Genomic DNA, 12,286 nt, shown 5'->3' with positions numbered 1-12,286 from the left:
TGCATGTGTTTATGCAGTTAATATGAAAGGAATCTAAAAAAGAAATTAAGTAACAGCACCCCCGGAATGATAGCCACGAGCCGCCACTGTTTATAACAAAGTCTGGCCTTCATGACCAGATATGTCTGGGATTTATTTCTTGTTGAAGTCTTGCTGTATATTAAAATCATTGTATTCAAATTTTTTTTTTTGAGTAAAATTCTAACAATGGAGATAGTATTTAACCACAGTGGTTTAGAATGTTAGGTGTTGTTTTGAAAACCCAGAAGACAATGAAAATAATCTGATCTGTATTTATGGTATGCTTCATGAATCTTGAAAGGAGAAAAACTAAAACATTTGAATTCGTACTACTTGTTCACATTTATCATTAACATTACTATAATCTGAAGTCAAGTTATCATTCTTTGTCTTTCCTTCTTCTGCTGTGTTTACTGGTTAATTGATTTACTGTTCTGCCTCTTCTAACACATGTACTGGAAGTAAAGTATTCTTGTAATCACAGAAATTTCCTTTATTCTACAGTTCTACCCCCGAGATACTCATGCTTGCTTGGTGCCCAGTAGCAGTTGGGTTTTCAGCAAGATTCGATTGTTGTCATCGAACGTATAAATACTTCTTCCCAAGGGGTAATTTAGATATCCAGGTAAGTACAGACCTTAGATTGCAACCAGTAATGTCTTCTTGAATTACACTGCAGTTGGAGTCCAATGTAGCTTTGTAATGGGTTGTTTTTTTTAGCTTTCCTGATTCTAATACTCATAATATTGGCCCACTCCATGAACATAATTTTTAAATCATGAAACTTTATTTTCAGTTGATGAATGAGGCAGCACAGCATTTGGTTGGCACTCATGACTACAGAAACTTCTGCAAAATGGACGTAGGAAATGGAGTCGTCAATTTCTGTCGCCGTATTTTGGCCATTGATATTTGTGAAGTCAGAGATGACGTGAAAAGGTCTGTCGTCAGTTCACAAGTCTGTGAGGAGAGATGTGCCAATTATTCAGAAAAAGAGGAGAATATGGTAACAGATGATTCTTCCAGTCAGATACCAAATAATAGTGGAAGGTCTTCATCAATTTCTGCTTCACATTTGGACAACAACTCAAGTCCAGAGACAGTGGGATGGGGAAAACCCTCTGATTGGTTTCATGACATGTGTGTCGCTACCATTGAGGGACAAGCATTCCTCTGGCATCAGGTGCGAGCAATCATGGCAATTCTCTTTTTAGTCGGAGAAAGGAAAGAAGGTCCAAGTATAGTCCAAGAGCTGTTGGATGTTGAAAAGTATCCAAGGTAAGTGTTTTATTGATTTTGAATAAGCAAATTGAACAATATTATATGAGTTTTGTGGTTTTTCTAATTTCTTAACAAAGATCTTAATGGTCTCTATAAATGATATATAATTTTTTGTTTTAAATAACTGAATACATTACATTTGCAACAAAATGAAACTTGTTTTACAACTTCTGCACCACAGGTGAAGGCTTTAAAGACATACGTGCTGAAAGCACAGAGTTGGACTAATCTGGTGTTACTGATGAACACAGCAGTGCAGCTCTGGAGTTTTGCAAATCATTTGTTCCCAACTATCAGTACTATGATGGGTCTAGTTTCTTCAATGATGTTCAGCCATAAGCTGAAGGGCAAAAGTCTTGAGTGTATTTTGGCTCCCCCCAAATACTACAACATAGGAGTGGATATCTCTGCCATTTCAACATGTAATGTGCAATTTATTTAGATACACACACACACACTCATATATATACATATATATATATATATATATATTATAATATATATATAGATTATATATAAATATATATATATTATTATATATATATATATCTATTATTTATTATATATATATATACCCCATTTTATTTCCCTCTTAGAATTATTTTTTGGAATACAAATTCTGCATTATTGCTGATTTTCCATGATGCAATTATGGTTAACTTTCCTAGAAAACTATAAACTGAGAACTGCCAATGAAAAAAGGAGTAATTCTTGCTTCAAAGCAAGATCAACCTGAGCTGTGTGAATTCTAATACCACTATTGAAACAATTGTGCTGTCAAAGTCATAGCACAAGTGAAATTAATGATAGCCTCATTCCATCGAAAATTCAAATGAAACTGTCAGAACCTTTAACCATTTCCCTTAGGAAAGCTTCCAAAATCAAGATTAACATTCAAAAGGGCTAATATCAGGATGTGGAGAGGTAAACCACAGTCGGCTAAACAACCAGAAATTTGATGAAAAGTTTGTTAATAAGAAATTAGTTTATCAATTAGTTAGGAGAAATTATGAGAGTAATTTGAAATCAGTATTACCAGAAATAGCTCATGTTAGATGGACTAAGTTCAAATCTAAATTCTGTGGATCTGTTTGCCTCTATTACTGGGTAATAAATGTCTCAAAATTCCAAGGGGAACCTGTATTATTCTCGCTTATAACATAAGTAATATTGCAAAGTACAGAAATGTTTTATCTAAGCTTTTTATAATTACGGACAACTGGTAGCAACCTATATGGAAAATTGCACTTGTTAATAAAATGTAAGCATTGACACTCTAGTAAGGATACTCCTTTTGGAGTCTCCTTTTTTGCATTGCTATTATTAGTGGTATATTGATTTTGTAATGTGTTTGTGTCCTTGATGTTTATAAAATGCATAATACTGTATGTAGTGAATTTTGGGAGTTGAAATGTAATTTGAAGACAAATCTTAAAATGTTTGCCCATAGCCTTCCCTCTGTATGTGGATCATAATATGTATGTAGTAGCTGCTATGTAAGTGAAAAATAAAGTAAGATATTATGCAGTTAATATAAGACTATGAAGCAAAGTAGGAAAAGAACAGAAAAACAAAGAGTAAACAATTTATGTACTTAACACACACCAAGGATGAAGTAAGCAAAGTTCTATGACCGTAGGGTACCTGGATTAAGGACTGGGCCATTTGTCCTAAGGTCGTTGATGAGCTAACCTTCACCATTCCATAGCTCAACACCAGGTTATCACCTTCATAAAACCAGAATGGAAATGTTACTGTCTCAGAACAGTTATTTATATTAGTCATTTTTCTAGCAAAGGAAAATATAGTTACATTAATATGTACAGTGTACAACCAGAAGAAATGGACTATTTTTATTGTAATACCATTACTTAAGCTTTCAAGTTACTCCAATATACATGATAAGGTATCTAAATGTTAAAGTAGGAGCTATTTATCAAATATTTACAGGTGTCCTGTAACAAAATTTGTAATTGGAATTGATTATTTGATTATTCTACTATGGGGAACAGTAATAGAATGATATAGTAACTAAAACAAGGTGCCTGTAATGCAGTTCAGTTTTCTGTGTGGACCTCCTTTAAAAGATGCATTCGTCTTCACTTGGTATAGTAAAATATTTCATTTAGTCTTCTTTCCCAACGTTATCCCTCCATTAAGGGGTCGGTTGCCTGATGCGCCTTCTCCTCCACTGCCTTCAATGAAAGGCATCATCCTCCACCAAACCTCTTCTCTCCATATCTTCCTTCACTTTATCTCGCCATCTCATTCTCTGTCTCCCTCTTGATCTTCTTCCTCTAACAGGTTCCTCCCAAACCTCTTCAATCCCTCCTCGTCATCCATCCTCAACGCATGCCCTTACCATCTCAATCGTGATCTTTACTAAGCCTTTCCTTCATCTTATGTCATTTTCTAATCTCTCAAGCAGGGATATTCCCATAATCCACCTCAGCATTCTCATCTCTGTTCTCTCAAGCTTTACTTCCTCATTTAGTGCTGGGTATTAATGACATCCTATTTTTCTCCAGAAAACCCCAGTATTTATTGCTTAGCCAGCGATGTCCCTCTCAACCTGTATGAAACAACATTTGAGTGTAGCCTGGCAGTGGGGATTATGAAGTTCTGAGGTCTGTTATTTCACAGCTGCAAGCTTTATGGACTCAGCATTCAGTCAGGTAGGGAGGGATCATCATAGCATTACCTTTCAAAAAGGAGATTCCCATTTACAGTTAAAGCAACACACTGTGCACTTTACTAGAGGTTCTTTGTAGCATCCCTTTAGGCCTCGTGTGCATTGTTGTCTGTCATTTACTTTTCATCTGCTCTGATTGGACTCTTCTCACCTTTCATTTTTAATAAGTATTGCACTTTAGAAATGGAGTGCATTTTTTTAAATGCAATACAGAAGATTTGTTTTAAAAGTATGTACTATACTGCATTGTTTTAGAAATATAATTTCTTAATTGCACACTCATAGCATAACATCAGAGTTTGGAGTCCAGAAATAAAACTACTGTACCTATAAAACTTTTCATGCTTATAAGACCTCAGTTTCTAAGAATACTTAGGTACCTCATGGCAGTGTTATCCTAGGCAACCTTTAAGAAGATGCATTTTGCAGATTAATCTATAAAATTGAATGACAAGTATAAAGTACAGGATAGTTTAGGCTACAGATTGTCAAAATACTGTCGACTTGGATGTCGTGAATGCTCAAGTGTAGGCTAAACTGTAGGTCTTTCAGATTTTGCCACTTGAGTGAATGCCAGTCCTATGGAGTTCATGATGAAATTAGGAGCTAATTTATGTGTTTTCATCCAAAGTATTTCTTAACATCTACATCTTTTACCCAGTGCAGACCAAGATTACTTAAAACTTGAAAATTTGAATGTTGATTAGGGAGAAATAGTAACAGTTTTCATTTAAACAGGACTACAATGATTAAGAGGATGCTATGGGATTTGGAGTCTCGTTATAGAGACCAAGCAAATGATGTCACTGCAAACGGAGTCTCTGGCACTGAAACCTCAAAGGATTCAGAAAGCATGGCTGCTCCAGCTACGAAAATTCACAAGTCCACGTATTCCTCAAGACCAGTGTGAAACTCTCGTCTCTGGTGCCAGAACTAAAGTATACCGTCCATTGCTGTCAAGACCAACTTGTGGTAAGTAGTAGTAGGGTTTAGGTAATGTAGTTAGTGCCGAGTAGTACTACAAAATAAAGGAGAGTGAAGTAGCTGTATTTGATGTTGGTGTAGTAGCGAAATAAGAAATTGTATTATGAAAGGTGGGATAACTGCATAATAATGAAGATCAGTGTCTTAGTATCCCCTGATATCATCAGAGGGTTGCTATTGAATGTTGTATTTGTCGCGTTGCCAAGTTATGTTATTGTTTGGAATATAAGAGGCAATTTTTTTAGAATAATTTTTACTATAAATTCTGGTTTGATCTTTTGACTTGAATTGTCAACCTTAATTTACGTCACTCTTGATATGTGTTACATAATATCTTAGCGAAAAATTTAAGTACCTAAGTAACCCCTGAGCCTTGATGGTTCATATGCATCCACTTTCTGGAAGGAAGTCTTGTTGACAACTCAACTTCTGTGACTTATCTCCTGGTTACATGACCAATGGTTGAAAAGCGAAAAGAAATGATCTTGTAAGAAAATTGCCAAAACATTATTTTTGCTTTTAACATGGATTATTATTATTATTATTTTTTTTAGAAGGCCCTCTTTTAAAACAAATTCTGTTGGATAAAATGGCTTGACCTGGACCTGGACCTGAGATCTACCATTCTGTATACCAATTTACTGGTAATGCCAGTATTGACAAGCAAAATCCTGTTCTAAATAATAAAATATCACATACAGCATTATTGAGATCGATCCTGATATGACAATTGGCCAATTAACAAGAAGTATCACTGAGCCAGAGAAGTGAGTACTAAGAAAAATAGAAAAGATAATATATAAGATTAATTCTCTGAATTCTGCCATTTTATTCAACAGTATTTTTATTATTATATATTATTATTAATTATTGGAGAAACAAATCCACTGTTATGCATGGTACATATATTTAAAAATAAATATGTACGGAGATATATTTTTAGATATTTGTACCCATACATAGCTGTGGATGTTTCTCCATTTCAAGACTCTTGCTATTGTAGTAGTACTATGTTTTAATTATTATTATTATTATTGAGGAGATCTTCTCTAAGGGCAGTATCATTAAAAATAATGGCTGTTTCTACAGTGGCGTGATCATTATGGTCTTGACCTGTCACCTCGGTGGCCGCGAGTTCGATCCTCGGGCATTCCATTGAGGTGTTAGAGATGTGTATTTCTGGTGATAGAAGTTCACTCTCGACATGGTTCGGAAGTCACATAAAGCCGTTGGTCCCGTTGCTGAATAGCCACTGGTTCCATGCAATGTAAAAACACCATACAAACAAACAAACTAATGTATTGGAAAACTTTTCTTTAGCTAAGAATGGTATATGGCATTATGTGTGTGATGTTTTTTTTATCAGAATTTGTACTTTTTATGTATTTATGGGTGATTTCCCACAACCTCTCTCCAAAACTGATGTGCATTATTTGTATTTTGTAGGAACAGTATATTGTTAAAATGAATTTATTGAAGCACTACCATCACATTGATGTGTAGCACTTCAGTAATCTCTCAGCAGTGTAGTGTGTTTATTTTAGACTTTAGGATTTTCAGGAACTTACAGAGCTGACACTGTGTGTTTCATCTTTGCAGAAAGTTTGGAGACCGTGTTGAGCATTACGTCAAAAGGCAGAGGTTAGATCCCGACATACTTCAAAAGTTGACATCTTCAGATGTTTCAGCAGTAGAAAGTGTTGCTGATAGCTCTTCCTGACCTGAAAATAAGTAATTATAAATAACTGGTTTCATTATCCTTACAAGAACTTGGTAACTCTTCTATTTGCTGTGGTTCTTTACGATGGTGAGTCTTAAGTATTATCCCTCATGAGACAGGATTATGACTCAGACCTTGGTTTGTTCTGCTGTACCTTTTTTTTTTTTTTTTCTCCAGAGAGAAACTAGTAGGTTAGATCTAATAAATAATGGCTGATTTATCTCATAGTTTATTTGGAGATTCTGAACACTGTATGTGTTATCAGGTGTTGTAATTCTAAGATGTAGATTCCTTTGATAGATTTAACAGGGCTGAGTACCAATATTGTGCTGTTTCCATCAAGGTCAATGCATTCCCAGTGCCATTTAATTGTTCTCAGTTCCTAACCCCCTCTCCAGTAATAAGTGACCTTTAAGTGGGTTGTGCTTTTAGTTGTATGTGCAACATTCTTTAGGCTACAAAGTGCTCAGGTGTTTTTAAGAATCCTGTCAGCCCTGAGATGCATGACTTCATGCCTTTAACTTTCCATCCATTCCCACTGTCATCTCCTCACGTAGCTGTCGGCCTCTTTTAACCTCTTTGAACGTTTTCATGCCCCAATTTGTACCTCTCACTTCTTAAATGAAAATCTGGTGACCCAAATGCCACTGTTTGAGGTATATGGAACTAGGAAACCATGTTTCCATTGTTGATCCAGGTTCAAAGCGGAGAACCCATGTCTCGTCCGGGGTTACTACCCCAGTGAAGGGTCTCTCAAGCAATGTATGTGTTCCCATGTTTAGTTCAAGCATTGTGACCTGTAAATTTTATTCTTTATTGAATAGTGCTAGTTTTCCACTTATGTTAGTTCCTCATTGGACGAGTGGTTTTCGCTCTTGGCTACCAATCTGATGGTCCGAAGTTCAATTCTTGGCTCGGCCAACGCTGTGGCGGGATCACAAAAACAAGTAACCTCCCCACATAAACTTAACCTGTCTGGCTATCAAACCCACCCTCAATCACACTTTTACCACTTTAACACTAAAAAAACACAAGCCAGGGACAATTGCCCAACCCATCCCTACATACCGAACAAAAAAACACACAGGTACTAGGGTAGATCATCACAGCAGGCCACGCAGGCCACCTACCATCAATGCAAGCCACCCTCCGAAAAAGTACATTATAACGCGTCCTGACACCCGAGATGGGCATCAGTCGCGACTTCTTGTTGGTGAGAAACGGAGCTAAAGACCTCTACTCTCCTTTCGAAGTAAGTATTTTCCCCAAAGTTAGAAATTAAGGCCAAATTTTAAGATTTAAACAGATTTAAACAGAGGGTACTGAAAACGGTCTCAAACGTAGTGCAAATCTCACCAAAACGCGTTCAACATTTTTACTTACAACTCGAGGTATTTAGAAGATTGACGCCATCTCGATGTTTACGGAGTAGCTTGTGTCAATAAACTAACCATTTCCTGTGATAAATCCGCACACCACTTGTACCCACAGCGCTGGAGCACTTTTATCACAACAATCGAAACACGATTCTCATCAACAACAAGCCAGGCGTAACAGCTGTTGGGGTAGAAGATGACGAGAAGCGTGCTCTTGGCTAATTTTTAAATAAGTAGTAAAACATCAATATTTTACATATTTATGATGATTAATTTGAAAATATTCGTTATTGAAAAAGTAACTCGACTCTGACTCAAATTTAAGTAATTATTTTTCTGAATTAGAACGTTCTTTCAAGTTCTGTATTATGACGTCACGACATCTTGACTTTCGTACCTATTGTAAATAATTGCTATACTCAACTGTCATTGCAGAACAGTTTACCAGTTATTCATGCAGATTGTTATCAGCTATACATGTAATTGTTTATCGTAATGCGCATATATCTTTATTATTTACTTTCTTGGATATATGAAGATGTTTTACTGCTGGATTATCGCCGTAGTGTGACGCAATCGTTTTCGGTCCATGGGCCTCTTGTCTGTTTTCGCACCATAAGAAATTATGGGGCCGAATTTGCAATGACCAGAAAGTCGTTAAAAGAGGAAAGTTAGCATTGAGGGGCATATGTTTTGACTGAGAAAAATAAAAATTTATTCAATAGCTAGCTTGTAAAAAATACTTGGTTATAAAAACTTTGATTGACAACTAAGCAGCATGTCTACTATGGGTTTCAGAGACAGTGCAAGCAGGTTTTTGGGCAATACCTATTTCTGTAACGAACACTCTTAACAGAACGAGATTTTGCTATAGTGCATTACACCCAGTGCCGTAATTTATAAGGGTATCGTGAATCACTAATCGTAAAGAATAACGACACTTGTCCTTGTACCAAGAGACAAAAACTCCATTATGCAGAAATGGATACGAACACGCGTATAAAGCTCCACCTACCCTCTCCCCAACCCCCCCCCATCCCTTTTCTTCTTCGTTCCTCCGCCTTCCTTTCTCTCTCTCTCTCTCTCTCTCTGTTGCCATTCGGTATGTGTTGACCCTCCAAACTGGGTATAAGACTACACACAAAACGTTGAAATTGGTGAAATTAGGCTATGTATTGGAAGTATATATACATAAATATTAAAGCATTTTATCATTATTATTGCATTACTATGACAACTAGAATTCATGGAAACAGTTTATAACCTGTTAAGCGTCACCCACGTAATAATACGTTTTTACCACGATCTACTCGGTAGCGCCTTCAACGGGATATTACGTCCAAGACTTTAACTGTGCTTGTCAAGTCGTCAGCCCCGTAATAATACGTTTACTCGCATAGAAAGTGTAGGAACATCATTTGGTAACACTCTCAGCACATGGGAAACTTATTTCCAGCCTGGCAACTCTTTCCTGGTGGTCGCTTATGCTAGAAAACTGCCTGTCCCTGTTGGTTTTCTTTCAATACGCTTCGGGCGTTTATCGAGACAAATTGGATTTCGCGTCTTTCACAATGAATGTCCCAAAGAGAGCATATTTCTTTAGGTGAGATCAATCAAATACTAGATGAGGAGTGTGATATTGATAACCTATTTGATGATGAGAGCTCTAGTTCTGAATCTCCAGTGATGATAAAAACTTTTCTTTTTGCTCCAATTGCGGGAGTGAAGATGACTTTTCTTTGCCGAGTGACTGGACTCCGAGAGAGAGAGAGAGAGAGAGAGAGAGAGAGAGAGAGAGAGAGAGAGAGTAGAGAGAGAGAGATTTCCAACAGTTAATTACAGTATGAATAACAAGCATAAAAATCAATATTAACTTTGAAAAACTATCATCAGTGCTATGATCCCTGATTACAAAAAAGCGTGAGGTACGTTTAGCAGCGAGCTCATCAGGGGCGGACGCTTAACAGGATAATGGAACGGCGTATGTGTGAAGCCTCCACTAATGTGGCAACGATGATTTTGCCATTCTTAGCATGCAAACATTAAAGCATGCAAACATTAAAGGTTACATTTATTTCTGGCATACGATTATTTAAGAAATTCAAAATACTAATAAAGACTGAAATCAATGAAAAGTGCTAGCAAAAACAAAAAAGCAAAAAAAAAAAAAAAAAAAAAAACGTAGTCGTTCCTCTATGCACTTTTATTTCCGTATTCGTTCCTCTATGGTTTTCGGCAGCCAGATGTACGAAAACGTTAGAAACATTTGATTTTATCTACGTTAGAAATATCTGTAATTTTTCGGGGTAATTTGGTTGCAAAAAAGGGATATATATGAATTAAGTCAAAATTTTTAAATAACAATGTAAATTTAAACTAAATAACGAGTAAAGTAAACAGTTTGGGAGGGAATAAAACTTTGCAGTTTCGTCGTCTGTCGTCGTCTGCTGTTTGTAATTGTGTTTATGGCGCGCGCGCTTAGAAACCAGGAACAGCAACGGGTTTTAAAGTGCAATGTGGAGTGAACTGAGACCAAAATGTGTATAATAACAATCAAATAAGCACTGTGGAGTTTCAGTTGTGATGGCAGTAAGGATAAAAACCGCCGATTACAAGGTAAGAATGAATTCAGTTCCAACATAACCCCGGGATAACAAGTTTCATACTTTCACTAATATAGGCAACAAAATGTTGTTTTATTGTGCTGATTACAACTGCAATCTTGAGTAAGATCAATAAACGTTACATACATACGCTAACATTGTTCAAATGAGTTTGCTGGGAAGGCTGGGGAAAGAGGTGTCCGTCACTGATGAGAACCGTCCATGAAAAACGTAGCCGCCATATTGGATTTCAAAACTGCCTTGAAAACATATTTTACGAAGAGCTCATGCTTATTTTAGTTCGTATGGGGCTTTTCATATATCACAATATGTTGACGAAACTTCAGTCTTTTAAATGGTATGCTTAGAGTTGCAATTGTATTCATGTTTCACCAATTAAATATCGGATGAATAAGACCCGTCTACCGTGATGAGGGTTGGCCTGTACTGATGTTTCCCCCTAACTCACCGCTGGCTTCATGATACCTAGGACTAGGCTGTGCTGTCGTCCACTGGATTATAGGTATAGGCTATAGGGTAGCCAACACACAACCACCGCCGACAACCAAAACAAATCAACCACCCGGGACCCACAACCCCACAAAACTAATAACCCAACGACTAAATGCAGATGAACACCAACCGCCTGAAAAACACGACAACACACGACTTACAGCAGTACAACCAACCGCCAAAACCAACCCAACCTGCCCCAACCACCACTAACAGACACCGAAAATGCACCACCAACCTTAACCTCACCACAACCAGACAGACCCACAGCACAACAACTTCACAACCCCAAAATCTATCAAATAACACCCAAACTACGACACACCAAAGGAAACTGCTGCCAAAACCAACACTGACTTGACCAGACGCCTCACTGTTTACAACTCTCGTAACAGACTTCCATTGACTTCCTACAGAGCGCCACAACAGACATGCTTCCGACCGCCATCTAACCACTCCCATTCATTCTTCCACCAATCTCTCTCTCTCTCTCTCTCACACACAACCTTTGTAGATGTTGTCAAATATAAACTAAAATTACTCCTCCATAACGCGGAATCAGAGGAATATATTTCTGGTGGTAGAAATTCATTTCTCGATATAATGTGGTTCGGTTCCCATAATAAGTTGTAGGTCCTGTTGCTAGGTAACCATTAGTTCCTACAGCAAATAAAAATATCTAATCCTTCAGGCCTGCCCTAGGAGAACTGTCAATCAGCTCAGTGGTCTGGTCAAACCAAGATGTATTTAACTTTTTCCACTTATGTTAAAATTGATCTCAAAATATATGTGTTCAAATTGTAAGTTAGTAGTTAAGGGAGTTGAAGGGATTGTTTATCGTCTGGTAGTGTGTTAACCTACGATGTAATAATATGAATTCTTATTGGTACTTTACTGATGGAACTACACCAAGAGTCATCCCTTGTATTGCAGGGATGGGTTGAGATTGGGGTTTGACTCTCGGCATGGTGTTAGGTTGGGCACCAATTAGAGAAATTTTATTTGTGTAATTGTCTCATTCATAACAAATGGGTAAGGCTTACACTTGTGCTTTTCAACTTACTGGTATGTTCGTGCCATTTCTCCAGAGGAGAGT

At 37.1% G+C, this 12,286-nt stretch overlaps 2 protein-coding genes across 2 annotated transcripts in view; one reads left to right on the top strand and one right to left on the bottom strand.

The window, feature by feature from the left end:
- Positions 1–12,286, bottom strand: part of LOC135199337 (clusterin-associated protein 1-like) — a 76,657-nt gene that overhangs the window by 22,882 nt on the left and 41,489 nt on the right. The gene's annotated exons all lie outside the window — the stretch shown is intronic.
- Positions 1–12,286, top strand: part of LOC135199029 (tRNA pseudouridine(38/39) synthase-like) — a 64,414-nt gene that overhangs the window by 12,233 nt on the left and 39,895 nt on the right. The window contains 2 exon segments of the mRNA XM_064226945.1: positions 526–557; positions 818–1,299. Of these exon segments, the coding sequence (XP_064083015.1) occupies positions 526–557; positions 818–1,299 (514 nt within the window).

This window comes from Macrobrachium nipponense, chromosome 25, assembly GCF_015104395.2.
Source record: "Macrobrachium nipponense isolate FS-2020 chromosome 25, ASM1510439v2, whole genome shotgun sequence".
NCBI classification, from domain to species: domain Eukaryota; kingdom Metazoa; phylum Arthropoda; class Malacostraca; order Decapoda; family Palaemonidae; genus Macrobrachium; species Macrobrachium nipponense.
The sequence above is the reverse complement of the archived record's forward strand: the minus strand, read 5'-3'. Positions and strand labels throughout refer to the sequence as shown.